A 15,298-nucleotide genomic window follows, 5' to 3' on the forward strand; every position below is an offset into this window, starting at 1 on the left:
GTCTGGATTGCTGTTTTACAAGAAATGCCTTGTTATTCCCTAAAATGTTGCAGGAGGCTCCAGCCTGCCAGTCAGCGCCAGACACTTACAGCCCCGCAGCCTGCATGGAGCAGCAGGGCTGCTCTAGCTCTCTGCAAAAACCTTTTGTTCCTCCACCAAACCCTTATATCCCTCTGACGGCCTTCCGATGAACTCCTGGCCTGCAGAGAGGGCAGGGATTGTGTGGAGGGGATGGAGCGATGCTGGGAAGCCTGGAGAGGGTGGGGAGCGGAGGGGAGAAGCGGCGCCACTGGGAGGTGACACTGCCTGGGTCACCCTCTCGCTAGCGCAGAGGGATGTTCGCTCCAGGGGAGGGTTTTCCCATCTCTGCCCACGCTGTGTGCCTGCTCTCGAGGGAACTGGGCACCGGCTATTTCTGTACCCCTGTCAGCGGCCAGGAGCGATGGGGTATTCCTGTCCCAGCCCCGTTCTTGCCCCCAGGGCCAGGTTTCCTCCTCCTGTCCCATCCAGCTCGCTGGGTCCCTGCCAGCGGCCCTGCTGCCAAGGGAGGGGTGATGCAGCCAGAGCAGGGAGGGACAGCGGAGGGACTCGGAGCTCTTCTCCGACTTGTGCCTGTGTCACCCCCCTGCTCCCGTGTCTCTGCACCATCCTGCCGCGCTGGTGCCGGGAGGACACCCGCGTGCTGCATTCGCAGCAGGGATGCACCGTCCCCTGCCAAGAGCGTCCCAGCATTTGCCAGGCTCACACCTGTGCAAAGCCCAAAACGCACCCCAGAACCAACACAACACCCCATTTCTGTATCCTGAGCCATGTTTGGAAACGGCTGAGATGGACCCACCACGGTCTCCGTTCCCAGCAGCAGCGGCCGTGCCTGTCCCTGCAGGGTGCTGCCCTGGGACAGGGCTCTGGCGTGGGGCTCAGCTGCCACACACCGTCTGCGACCCCGGCGGGGGGGCCGCCGCCGGGAGCGTCCCCCCACACCCCCGCAGCCATCTCGTTGGGCTGGTCGGAGACAAAAATACTTCCCCAGCTGCTGCCCACCTGGTGCCTGAGACGAGTCCAGGAAACAGCAATAAGAAACTGAAAATAAAAGGCCAAAAAGAGAGAGATACAGGGCTTGCAGCAGAAGTGAGAGAGCTAAAAATAGCGGCGATATGATCGGTCAGAGCTATAGGTCATGATTAACTGCTCGAGCGGCTTTGGGTATCGAGCAAGTGCCTCTCCAGCAATAGGAAACTCACTTGGATTTAACAGGCAAGACAGTGTGTCCTGGGCTCTTGGCATGCCGCTGCCAAAACCAGATGTGTGGATGGTCCCCTGGCCTCCAGTGCAGGACACCGGTGGGGCATTGCCCCCCTCCACCCCACGCTGGGGACCACCAGGCTCTGTTCCCCCCCACCACACACATGCAGGTTTCCCAGGGGCTGAGCACAGGCCGGGGGGCAGGGGCAGGCTCCAGCCCGGGGACACCATCCCCCTTTTGGGCATGAGCCTGTCGCCGTATGGCCGGTAGCTCAAAATGATTTAACTGAGCTGCTATTCCCTGGAAACATTTGACTCAAGCGTTACGACACTGTGATAGAGGAGGAGAAACTCAACACCATCACAACAGCCCTCAGCTAATCCGTTTGCTTTTCTGGGATCGAGAAAGCTCCGACTGGGAGAAGGATATCTCAAACTACGTCAGCTCTAAGAATGGGTGGTAGTTAAAACCAGAATGAAAGAGGTAAGGATTTTAAAAACAAATACATGGCTTAATCAATCAATCCTAAGGGAAGTTAAAGCTACAAACCACAGAGAACGTGGCGGGTTTTGGTGTTCCCTGTTACACGTGAAGAAGCGGGATGCAAGCTGTGTGCTGGGAATGGCCCCAGCACGGCACGGCTGCAGCTGAGCGGTATGGAAGCAGCCCCAGATCCAGCCGGACCAAACTGCCCGACTGCTGAGGTTGGTGGGAGAGGCGAGCACCGGCGTCTGTGCACAAGCGCGTTTCAGCTCAGTTGGGTACCCAGCCGGACGCCAGGTCCCCAGCTTGCATCCCCCTGACACATTGGCTTTAAATCCTGCATGGAACCCTTCTTACCTCTCATGGGGCTGGCCCCGGGGGGTTCACATCTGGCCCAGCAGAGGTTTTCGATACATTCCTTGGGGTAACGTGACATGGTGGAGCCCAGACGTAGCCCGATGCCTTGCGAGAAGGGCTGGCTGCAGGGCGAGCCGGGCACCCCAGGGGGAGCAGGGGGACAGCCGGGCTCCAGCGCAGGGGATGGAGATGCAGCGTATTTCTCCTGGGTGTGAACAACTCAACACTTTCTGATCAGTAAGTACGTGTCTTGCTCTCATGACTCCTTCTCCCTGCCCCCAGGTCCCGGTGCCGCTTCTGCACAGCATCTATAGGACCTATAAGGAGACTGAAGGGCATTGCAGCCCTCTGGGGCTGAGATTTAGGAGAACTTCAGATTTCGCAGCACAGTCAGTGCAGCCCTGACCAGCACGAGCACAGCACTGGGACCAGGAAGAGGAGATCTGTGTCGGCAGCGTGGCCACGTCTCAGGGTGCATCTCCCACGGGTGCATCTCTCTGGGTACATCCCTGGAGACCAGCTGCAGAGTGAGACTGGTTTGAGTCAGAGGAGCTTGAAAGTAATAATTTTTTTTTTTGTCATTCTCCCTATTTTTGGCTTCAGATTCTTGGATGTCTCCTGCCTACTCCCCAAATATGTGACAAGGAGTAGGTTTGAGATAGTAACAATATTAAAATGAGTCAAAGTGCAGCGTGAGCTGAAAGTTGGCACAAACGCAGAACAAAACCTCTCAGCAAAACTAACAGCAAAGGAGCAGCCAGGTAGGCAGGAGATCCTCGGGAAAAGACCCAGGACTCGATGCACGGCCCAGTCCAGGTGCCCATCTTTGGGCCACCAGCTCAGCTCTTGGCATTTTGCTCATCTCCAGCACTTGCACATCCCCAAAAAGACCAGGACAGTCCCTCAATTGCAGTTACCAATAGAAAATGTTTAACATTCCCCAAATGGGAATGTTTCATAAAAACATTTAATTACTACACTTCCTAAAGCATCCCAGGAAGCACAGTGCTGTCGGACAAATAAAATCTCTAAACATCCCCAAGCTATTAAAAGCCAATAGGTTCTTGCACCCTCCACAGCCACAAAACCTGCAGAAATAATGCTGCCGGAGGCTGGTGCTATTTAAAGGAAGGGCACAACATCGTGTCACCATATGGAGATGTACCGCTGGCCAAGTCCCTCACTTACAGCGTGCACCAGGCAACACCTCATTTTTTGCTTGTGCCCAGCTTTCCTCTGGGAGCATCCCTGGGCTCTCCGCCGCGTACACCCCTGCTCGTGGGACAGGGAGCTGTTCCCAGCACAAGTACTGGTGGTAAGAGACGACCAAGGGGCTTATTCCAATCACATAGTATTTTTTATATTTTTAACTAGAAGCTATAAAATCCAGGAAATGTGGATTTATGGCCTATAAAAGGCTTAGTTGGAGCTATGACCTACCAGCTTATGTAACTTTATTTACTACCAGCCCTGGATGGGGCTCCTGTTCCAGTGCCCTGCTAAGCTCTTTCTGTAGCACTTTGTTATTTGGGCTCCATCGAAGACACAGCGATGGTGGGTAGTCAGAGGGTTCAGAGACGAGGGCTAAGGGGGTGCCTGGGCATCTGCTCGGAGGTGCAGGAGAGCTGGGCAGCGCTGACGGGCAGCTTCTCACGAGGCACGTGGCTGCTCCAAGTGAAAAAACCCACCCCAGCCCTGGCCCATGGTGTTTGCCGGGAGCAGCTCCCACCTCTGGGCCAAAGCAGCCCGAGTTTGAATGATCCCAAACTCCACCTGAAGCAGCTGCAGGCCAGGATGTCTTCACCCCCATTGCTCTGTGAGTAACGTCGGTACCCATGAGAAAGTCGCTGCCGTTGTGCAGGGTGATCATGGCTGGAAGGGATGGCAGGATTTGCAGCATCAGTGATTTATCTAGTTTTTGATGCAAAGTGACAAGAGCTGCCCAAGTTCAGTACACATGGGCTGCAAGAGGTACTTAAAAAATTGAATTTGTACAAGTAAGAGGGGAAACTGCAGCAGCTGTGGAGATTTTCTCTTTAGGGGATCAGCCTGAGAACAGACCTGTGTTTTATGGTGTGTAGATACCAGCCTAAAGCAGCACCGAGCGAGCAGTCAGCGGCATGGCCCAGCTTGGGATCCTGCAACCCAGCTGCTGGAGGCGCAAGGAGCTGAGCAAAGTCTGCTTTAGCCATAAGAGGAATATGGAAACAAATTGTCACTTCATCAGCAGGGTGAGCCTGGCCAGGGCTGCTGGCCTGCCTCCTTCCCAAGCTGAAACACTCCCGAGGAACCACTCTGATTGACTTCTTCCTTTGTCTCATTTCAGATCACACCTTATGGTGCTTGCACAACCCAGCTCACAAAACGGGAACACTTTCAACACCCCAGTGCTGCTGTCAGCCCGAAACACTGCTGCCAGCGCAGGCAGAGCTTTGTTCAAGACTCTTCATTCCTCCAGAAAGTCTCCTCCCTGCTTCCTTTTGCACTGTTTCTGACCCATTTGCATGATTCCCAGTAACTAGCGAGGGTGCATCCAGAGCAAGGCTGGCTGCCCCCATCACACAGGGATGAACCACCTCTCCTACGCTCTCCTTGCCATCACACGAGAGGGGCTTGGAAGTCTCCGGCTGCTCTGATAAACCCCTCAGCAGTTCCAGCTTTTCACGAGGATGGGCCAGTTGCAGGCATTTTGCCTTCCCAAAGTCAAAGAAATGGCTTTTGACCATCAGAGCTCTGAGCCTCTTGTAAACTGGGACTGTAGCAGAGGGGATGGTGGCACAAGTTCCTCCTCGCCTCATGCCCAAGCACACGCTCTGCACCCAGCTCACTGCAGCAGTTCAACCATGGCTTTGGCTCAGAGTTGGCATTTTGGGCTTTATTGCCGACGTGGACTCCTGTGGTGAAATGACCTTCCAAGCACCCTGAAAACTTCAGAGATTTGTCTGAGAAACGACTCTTAAACACTTGTGAAAGCCGGTCATCGGACTTGCTGTGTTGAGCTGATGGTGGGTCGGTTTGACAGCACATTGTCTCCCCAAAGGCAGGAAAACCATTTCCTTACCCCTGTTCAGGAAGTCTTTACTCTGCCCTAGTGTTTCCTAGTGACGGTACCGCCAGCCAATGTTCCTGCTGCCACCTCCCCCTCTGGAGATGTCCTTTCCAACTTCCTCTTCCCACTGGCAGAGAACCACAGCCCCTGCAGCGAGGCACGGGACGGGTTCCTCACGTTTAGTGCTCTGAGTTTGCAACACCGCTCCTGGGGGCTGATCCTGCCCCCCTGCACCTCCGATGTCTGGTGGGGCACAGGGACCCCGGCTGCAGCATCCTTCCATCCCAGGCAGAAAGAGATACAGACGCATCTGCAAAGGGCAGAAGAGCTTTTTCTGTGAGCGAGCACCCACACAGTGTTTATTTGCAAGTGAGTCAACCAGACGCTAATGGTTTTGTGGACGCTGCACAATTCACCTCTCTCTTATCTCAGGGATTTTCATTACCTTTTGGGCAATTTTGACAAGAATTCAATTTTCCCTGCCCACGCAGACATCCTGCTGTTCTCTCATTGAACACATCAATTAGCAGCCAAAAAAAGCCCTCAGCATCTTTTCTCTCCTGGATTTAGCCTTCCCCATCAGCCTTTAGCACCATTTCCCAGTGCAGTTACCCACCCCAAACCGCTGCCAAGTCTGACCTGAAACTCTTCACACCTGATCCATATACTTCTCATCCCCACAGAACATCTCTGCCATCCTGGGGAGCACAAACCAAATGCCCCAAGAGAGCAGGGACAGAGCCCTGCATGGCACCCACATCCCTGCAGCAGCACCTGTTGGGAGCACCCGTGCAGGGACACAAGAGTGGTAAATGGTGGAAGAAATTTCAAGGTTCATCTCATTCTCAGTATTTATCACATCTGGAGGAGTATCCAGAAGTATTCCAGCCGCCTTTGCAAACCAAGGAGCTCTCTGTTTTCCTGGTTTTTATTCCTGCGGGGGTGCAGGCAGCTGCGCCATTCTCCATCAATCCAATTGCTTCCACGAGGAAGAAGCCGAGTCTTCACGCCTGAAGGTGTAGCAGGCTGCGGGGTGACCTATGGGTCTGCCCCGTTCCTGCTCTCTCCTCCAGGCCTTTGCTTTCAGCCACCATCGGACAGAAGGCCAGGTCTGACCCAGTGCAGCACTTATCGTCTTTGTTTTCTTCCTTAAACTCAAAGCAAGCATCACCCTAATTTTACCTTAAGGGGAGACTCTGAGAACCGCGTCTGCAAACCAGGCCATGAGACAGCATAGCGATGACAGCGTAACGAAGTGCTGCCACCGCCACCACGCTGGTCCGGACATGGGACGAAGCCGGCAGCATCTCTGCCGGGGCAGACCCCGGGGCCACCAGGACAGGGTGCTCCCCATCTCGGCCCCACGCACTGAAAGGTGGAAGTGAAAAGCAGATGTGGAGTCTGGGAAGGTTTCCAACATGAGTTTTGTTTGTTTTTCCCTTTTTTCCACCCCTCATTTAAGCTCCAGACCTGAGACAGCCTACAAAGCAGGAGCCCCTGGGCAGTGACATTTTGTGCAGAGGTGGCACTGGGTGACAGCAGCGGCAGTGGGTGACAGCAGCAACCCTCCCTCACTGCAGAAGCCACCTGCATGTCCCAAAGCCTCTGGGGCGGAGCAGGGGAAGGCTCACGGCCAGCTGTAAGCAGCACCAGCCCCCTGGCCATTACAGCCAGGCCTGCGGGCAGCTTTCAACCGGCGGCTCTGCAAGCAGGGGATGAGTTAAGGGGGTCACTCATGTCCCCCCTGCACACTGGAGCGGGATGTTCCTGAAGTGGGAGAAGCAGCAGGCGAAGCAGCGGGCAGGGGGATGCTGCAGAGCCGCTGCTCGGCCTCAGGCCCGCTGCGGGGACCACCCACCCCCGGCTTCTTCTGCAGGGTAGGCCACAGGGCTGCTCGGACTGATCGTTTTGTAAAGAAGGAAACCCTTTTCCTGGGCAGTAGATGCAATGGGCTGAAGAGGTCCCAGGTCTGGAGCAGCCAGGGCAGAGAAATCCCCACAGCGGGACTCAACCCCCCCCCCAGAGAGGTGAGGGCGAGGGGGAGCCTCTCCTGAACCCTGCCAGGATTCACCTTCCCTCTCTCTGACACACAGCTTCACCTTGAAGAGCTGGGAGAGGAAACCTGAAACGCGGATGCTGAGAGCAAGGCAGGGAGAAGCGTAGGGAGCTTTCCCTCCGCGGTGCCTGGGAACCGTTCGAGCACCATCTCGTGTCCGAACAGCGCAGGGCCGCGCCAGCCCGGCCTGCACCCGCAGAGAACCACCTCCAACCCTCCGCGGCACTTCTCATCAGCCTGTTCCTGCCACCGCTTCACGGAGTGTTTGGAAACGCAGGAAAACCGTTCTCAAACTTGGGCTTGTCGTCTCGGAACAGCTTTGTAAGCAGCTCGGTATAACCGTGCAGAACTGCAGCCGTGGATCTGGAGGGGGTCCCAGGGCAAAAGGTGCATCAGAGATCGTCATAACGTTAAACAACGTCTACAGACTGCATTCCTCACACAGCTTTCAAACAGATTACAGGATGGCAAAAAGGGGGGTGATGGCAAAAAGAATCCCTCGTTCTGGGTTTGCTATTCCATTGCAGAAAAAGGGAAATTATCTCAATGTGTCAGTAAGTTTGAGGTTTAATTTCCAGCAAACAAGTATTTTCCAATAAAAAGCATTCACACTGAAACACTTTCACTGCCTGTACTATTTTACATATTGTGATTTGAATGCCTGTTTTTATAGGAGACTGATGCAACGGAGATAACTTTCAAAAATCTGCTGCAAAAGCTGTGAATGATTTCCTGTTACCACCATCGTCACCGCTGAAGGGTCCGGGTATTTTATAATGGCTTAAAACTTCAGACTCCAAATATCATTTCTAACCTCTCAACCTAGTTCACAGTACTATTAGCACTTCTCTCAATCCAGGATCTGAAAAATTAAATCACTTACCCACAGACCTGAGGTGCTGTCAAGGCTGCCCCAAGAGGTTAAACATTTCCCGAGGGAAGAGTTTTGATGCTTCTTCCTATTTAATACAAACGTCTGTGACATGCATGGGAATGGACACAGCCCGAGAACAAACGCTGCTGAGGAGAGGGAAGTTTGCCAGTTTTGGTTTTTTTTTTTTGTTGTTTTTGTTTTAGCATGAAGATAACATTTCAAGTTGGTACAACACTCCTAACAGGACACTTATTTTCTGAACCATGGACTATTCCTATGTTTCCACATGCAAATATGAAATCTTTGCATCCTAGAGGTATTCAAAAGCACCAGCCCTATGTGGGCCCTTCAGCACTGCTAGAGAGATGGTTGATGACACACAGGCACAGGCAAGGGACAGACAGCAACGTGGCCCCAGCACAGCAGGGGACAGGGTTTTCATCACCAGAGGAGGGGACCACCCCAAGCCATTGTCACAGAGGTTAACCAAATGTTTTCAGTGGCACCACTTGTTACATGCTAATCAAGATAAATTGCTGGGACAAGTGTGGTTAGAAAGTGGCAGATCAGCCAAGAAAAAATTGAAACCTGGCTGTAGCCGAGTGTTGTGTTTCTGCAGTAGAAATGAATCTCTTGCCACCAAGTTCTCATTCTCCTGCCTTATGAACATACCATTTCCTCTGCTGTAAGTAAGCAATGTGCAGCTGAGCTTAGATGAGTCTGTGGTAAGGTGTTAAGAAAAACCTGAAAAACAAATTCCAGTGCCAGTGCCTGTTTCCTCTGAGCTGCAGCTCAGCGGATCTCCTCTGCATTCTGATCCAGTGAATCCGTGGGTTTGTGGGCCACGGAAGAGGCGAAGGCAGCATGGCCTCACTTGGGAGGCAGTCAGGGAACAAAGTTCTTCAGAGTTTTCCCTTAGGCCCGGTATGAGATAGCGGGATTACACTAGTGTGGGCTGACTCAGATACGTTACTGCCTGGATTTCTGATGGCAATATGCGGCTGCTAGGGTAAAATATCCAATTGTTATGCCTTGTGGTAGCATCAAAAACCTTTGAACTTAACATGAGACTACAAAGAACACACCAATCCGATGCATGTTTCATATACATATTTATATATATTTCATGTACAAAGTTACATTCTGAACCCCATGGATTCAATAATAGAAATAAATACTGAAATAACTACACTGCTATATGAGCTTTTCTGCTCACAGAAAAGAAGCCTCAAGTTTTAACAGACAGCAAGTTTAACGCTGTAGTATCCATCTCGGATTACAGAGGCAAGTAAAATTCAGCATAAAGTGTCCAACAGACAAAACTTTCAAAAATTACAGACCATAAAATGTTTAAAATATATGTTTAAAAGATTGAGAAATGTGCATCAACAAAATTAATAAAGGAAACTTAATCTTGTTAGAGGGCGGGAGAGACATTTAGTGTATAGAAAAATGCTTTGAGGTGCAACAGAGGTTGTTACAATATGGCATAACCCTGTTAGAAAAAACATTTAATTTCCCTAAAGAACTGTATTCGAGTTTACCGTGTCTTGTTTTACAGAGCAGGGCCTTCACAAGACCCTGTCTCAACAGGGCCACTTACAAGAGTGCTAAGCCAGGTTTAATCCTTTGGTAACTTTTATAATACTCACATGGAAATAAATATTCAGTTACACAGCATTTTAAAAGACACACGTTCTTTAGAACAGTTAGTATAATAAAACAGATTTAACATTTGTCTGTTACTAAGGCAGCCTATGATAAAGTGTCTACGCTCTGCCAGCTCTATCTGATCCAACGCAGGAAGACCTTGACAAGAAATGGACAATGCAGCAGCTTATACAACGCGTTTCACCGTTACCATGCAAACACCCTTACCCAGGCAAGTAATGTGCTGCATATTTTGTGCTCGAAATGTTTCCAAACTATTAACAAGCTGTAGCTATCAAGAGATTAGCTCCTATTTATATGATGCTTTAATCACATGAGTGTATGCATAAACACATTCTCCAGACGGATTTGTAGGCGTGTATTGTCATCTCAGTGCCCGGGGTTTTACGTGCTTTCCTCACCATTCAAAGCGACCTTAAGTAGAGTTAATAAATCCCGGTGCTCTGCGATGACAATAGGGACCCATTTCATCTATTGTACCTTAGGACAGGGGATAAAGTTTTAAAAATGAGAAATACAGAGAAGTGCACATCCCTTTTATCTACACCCACAGTGGTACGTAGTTAACCTATTGTTTTCTTTAAAATCCTTCCACTTTTGGGACAAAAAACAATAATTCTCTGAAAAATTTGCAAAAGTTGGCCCACTGAGGTGACTAAAATGGCACGGTGGACCAGGTACATTTGGCAAAAGACCAGGTACACGCTTGCCAGATTGAACTGCTCTATTTGACAGCAGTAAAGCCATTCGGAGAAAACAGCTCACCACTAATTACAAATATAATGCTATACAAGAACCAAGGAACAGAATTGTGCGTTTTTTTCTGAGAACATGAGAATGTGACAATCAAACAGCGAGTACAAGCTTTGGAGACTGTGTTTTCCAAAGAGAAAAAAACCCAAACAAATAAATTTAAGAAAATGGCAGGAGAAGCCATGAAACTGCACCACTCTCCGTGAGGATTCTGCACACAGTAAAAGTTTAGACAGCATTTTTCTTAGACATTCAATTTTAGAAGTTAATTCCAATGTTCAGCATCTATGTAAGTTTTAAATAGGTCTTTTTAAGAGTGTTTAGTCAGTTTACTGTCTGTATTTGTATAACTTTGAAAAAGCTCCCAGAATTTATATCTAAGCCAAAGCACTTTAAGAGTGACAATAAATATGAATTTGGAAAGCAAATTATGAACAACATGCTCTCATCACTTTTGGCATTCTGAAGAGAAAAATTCTACCAAGATATTAGACATCTTTAATAAGGATTTTTACTACATAGTTCATGTCCTAAATACATATTTACGAGAGGAACAGCTGTGTACAAAATATGTCGCTTAAAAAGTATTTATACATATAAATCTAACCAATAGACCTGAATGGAGTTTTTCTGGTTTATCAGCTATGATATGCATTTGAAAAAGCTGCCTAAATATATATTTACACAATAGACCTCAGCTAAATGTGTTCATTTAGAAAATTAAGAAAATATATAAACACATGTTTGCCTGATAGACCAGAACTGCTCCTATTGCATAAAAATGTTTAGGCAGTTTTAAAAAAGTGTTTCTATATTTACTCCTCTGAAACTGTTCAGTTCTCTCATATAATCAAATTACTAAATTTCTCTGCTAATCCAAACAGAACAGTCCCAGCCTTTTGGGGGTAAATGCTGCATGTTTATTAAAACCCCTCAAAACTTTTACTTTCCAGAGACTAAATGAAAGAACAAATCTGGGTTTTAAAATAATCTGAAGTACAGAAATCATGAAGTGTTTAACTCAGGTCTGATACTAAAGATGCTAATGTAGGAAATGCAATGTAAAAGGAAGACAGTCTTCAACTCACACTTATGGTTAAAAAAATAGATGGTGAGTAGACAGAATGTCAGCCTATTATTAGAGTCTCCTGACTTTCAATTTATTCAATCTTAGCATTACCTGATAACATTGTTGCTATTTTTTTTTTTTTTTACTAAATTGGGGTATGCAACTACAAAAAAAATTACATTTTTTACCTAATTATCTGGCACTAAAATTCCTTTACAATCTCACTTGGGCAGAATGCATTTTTCCTGTACACTCTCAGTCTTTTCTCATGCTCTAATCGAGGTCTCTAACCTTCACACATGTAGTGCCTCATGAGTTTGACCAGCTAGGCAGAGAAGATCATTCTAGTGCTTAGGACATAAAGAGTTAAGACAAGAAAAGAACAAAACATATCCTCTGTTCAAGATTTTTACAGTTATTTTCAAATTTAAATCATCCTAAGAATACCCTCTGGAAACTGAGTTGTTTCCTGTCAGGGGAATGGGAAAACACTATTGAGGGCAGCAGTTCTCAAACTTTAAGGTTCAAAAGTGAAAATGTAATTTTATTTAAATATTGTCATCTTAGTTCCTATACAGTCCCCTTTTCCTTCCCCCTCCAGAAATTCTGATGAATGTAACAAATTAAACCGTATACACTAGGTACGAAAGATTTTCCAGGTTTGAAAAGAAAAGTTGAAACTTAGTTTGCTTTAGCCCTCACTGAATATTTCGACGAGTCTTAATAATCCATCTTGTAATTTGTCAATTTTTTAATACTCTGGGAATAACTTTGCTGTTTTACTCAATGCATTATACAGTGAAATGAAGCTCAGTTGGAATAAAGCTGAACTCAAGTGAGACTACAAAGAAGTGAACTGCATTAGATTGCGGTGGTACAGTAAAACTAATGTCTCAGTTGCTTACTGTGGTGCGCACACCAGTTTTGAGAGAGATCCGATTTCATTGTACTGTTCCATGTAACACGGGTGCAGTAAAACAGCACAAGCTAATTCCTGTATAGTTAAAGGTATGACAGATTCGCAATATAAAGTTAAACAGCAAAGAAATGCTTCAACATCATGTAGTGAAACAGGTTTCACAAAATAAAAAAAACATGCAGAAGCTTGGTTTTTTTTTTTTCCTTTTTTTTTTTTTTTCTTTTAAGGTCTCCAGCTGCATCCTACAGGCTCACTCACTGCCACACATTACTTGCCACACTATCAAGTGACTCCTCTCAGCTTTGGCTACAGAAGGTTCAAGTTGTAGAGCTTCTCCAAGGAGTTCAGATTCTCCACCTTCATCACCTGAAAAACAACAGCTTTGATTCAGGCAGACAATAAAAAAACCAGTATTAACACCAAATGCAGCAAGACCAGTGACATCTAGGTTTACAAGAAAAACACTATGAAAGGCAGCAGTTGGCATATGCTCATATAAAAGCATATTCGAGATTGTGAATATATACGTTACAAACTGAATAATTATTTCATAATTATTTCAGAGCCTGCTATTCTGATGGGCATATTCTTCAGTTCTAGCCCCCCCAAATTAACTGCGGTTTCATAAGCATCCATATTCTACACATTTCATTACTTTTAACTCTTTGAGGCAGAGAAAGAACAACCCAACTTGCAACCTTGCAGTGCCTCCCAGGCAGAAATGGAGATGGTTATGCTGTAGGAAAGTGCCAGCATGAACATAACCCATATAAAGTGCCCTGAAATCAAGAGCAGTAATCAAGCAGAAGTGAGACAATGCAACACTCACGTCTGTGACAAACCTTTCCCCTTCTTTCCTCTCATCCTGCCTTGTCACAACTCTGCACACAGCAGCACAAGGCAGCCTTAAGCCTGTTCTCCATTCAAAAGAGAGGAGCTTTTTGTAACCGCGCCCAAACTCTTGGTGACATGAGCTGCCTTGGATCAAAGGTGACAGACTAACCACTACAGAACCCTGCACGCAGGCAGTAATGAACACCCATACAGAGGCAGCCTTGTGGTACAGACCAATGTCAGTTTGATCGGATGAAATGGGAACTGACCTACGACTTCAGGAAGGTTTCAAGTCACAGTTTGGCTGGTTTTCTGGTTAGACTGCTTTGGAGGTCTGAGGAATCCAAACACAGAAGAGCCTGAACTTGCTCTTGAGCCAGTTTGCTGTGCTAATGTGGTAATAGCTGAGCTAACGCAGTGACAGTACTGACGCTGAAGTTCATGGCTTTGCATCACACCACAAGGACAGCAGAACGCGCAGTTGGCATGTGGCTATACCAGCTTGCCGGGAACAAGTGCAGAGTTCTTAATGCTCACATACCGTGTGGCACAGAACTGCCCCAAGTCCTGCCTCCCGTGTAACTCCACCAGCAGGAGCTTCTTCATTGACCAGTGGGATAACAGGATTTGGGCTGGCCTTCATGAGTTTTTCTTTGTAGTGGTTTTTCTGGGGTTTTTTTATTGTTTGTTTTTGAAAAACACTATAGACAGATTTAGGCAAAAGGTCAAAACCAGGACTTGTGACTCCTTTTTATGCACTTTTTGTTAAGGTCTCCAGCTGCAGATTCTAAGCACAGAACCACAACCACTCTCATTTTGTTATATTTCCCCAAAAGCTTCAATTACCAAAAAAAAAAGTTTACACAAGAAATGTTTTACGGGCTAGGTCATGCAAAAGTGCTATCCAAGAAAAGCAGTGATCAAAATAAGAAAAGGGCAAAAGATAAGCGAACTACTTTTTCCTTTTTCACTCAAAAGTCAGTAAATTTTAGTTTGAGTGTTCTTCATGTAATACACAACTATTTTATAGTCTGTCTGCATATTTAAGTGACTAAGGACATGTTGTCCAGCAGTTTGAGATAGAAGACTAAGCTGTCAAAGTAAGCCTGAAAGCATAAACATTAAGGTGGTACATGACTCCAAAGCAGAGTTTCGAATAAATCTCTTTACGGAGTGATCTCAGAGGTCATGGTTTATTAGGAGGCGGAGAGGAAGCTGAACGTGCATGTGTGTGACAGAATAAAGACACTTCTATCCTCCCACTTGCTTAGTAAACACTACATCCTGACTGACCGCACAAACGCACTCTGCAATCACAACACAAGCTATTACAGGGTTAATGACCTTTCAGTATGGAAAGGTTACAACTAATTTAAGCTCAGTTTTCTTACCCATTCTGAAGTCAATATACCCTTCTCCACCACTTATCACCAACATTGATTTTAAGGGACTCTGGCTGAAGGACTCTTGGGCTGGTTTATCAGCTGTTAACTCTGTGCCACCACTACTCTGCGGGCAAACAACCTGACCTGGATTAAAAAGAGAATACATTTCAATGCCACATCTCACAGAATAATACAACCTGTATTTGGCCATTGGATGACATTCTTAATGCCTAATGATACACTTAACTCTGTTAACTCTGTTCTGTTCTGCAAGGCACAGAAAGTTAGCTTCGCTCCTATTTCATCTCTCTAAAGAGATGAAGAATCTGTTCAGTTCAATGGAAATCAGAGAATTAAATGCCTCTTGATAGATTTCACAGCACCAGCATGCAGATCTAGAGAATGACATTGAAACAGACTTAAAAGACTTTCAGATGTACAACTGAAATGCTTCAGTGCATGTCAGCCCATTAAGCAAATTTCTGTCATTTACTTCCAGCACACGAGGTGCATACAAGCACTGAGTATTCAGCCAGCACCGCAGCTTTAGGAAACTCAGTTTTTTTCAGCTGAGATTCTTTCATTTGGGGGTTTCTCCCATAGTA

General features: G+C 47.2%; 1 protein-coding gene across 2 annotated transcripts in view; it reads right to left on the bottom strand.

Annotated features, from left to right (window-relative positions):
* Positions 1-12,224: 12,224 nt before the first annotated feature.
* SPAG9 (sperm associated antigen 9) overlaps positions 12,225-15,298 on the bottom strand; it is a 33,614-nt gene continuing 30,540 nt past the window's right edge. For both annotated transcript variants that reach the window (XM_010077698.1, XM_010077697.1), the window contains 2 exons: positions 14,700-14,837; positions 12,225-12,840 (listed from right to left, as the gene is read on the bottom strand). In XM_010077698.1, coding sequence (XP_010076000.1) covers positions 12,725-12,840; positions 14,700-14,837 — 254 coding nt within the window. In that variant the 3' untranslated portion in view covers positions 12,225-12,724. The remainder of the gene's footprint in view (positions 12,841-14,699; positions 14,838-15,298) is intronic.

Source organism: Pterocles gutturalis, unplaced genomic scaffold, assembly GCF_000699245.1.
Source record: "Pterocles gutturalis isolate BGI_N339 unplaced genomic scaffold, ASM69924v1 scaffold6748, whole genome shotgun sequence".
In the NCBI taxonomy this organism is placed as follows: Eukaryota; Metazoa; Chordata; class Aves; order Pterocliformes; family Pteroclidae; genus Pterocles; species Pterocles gutturalis.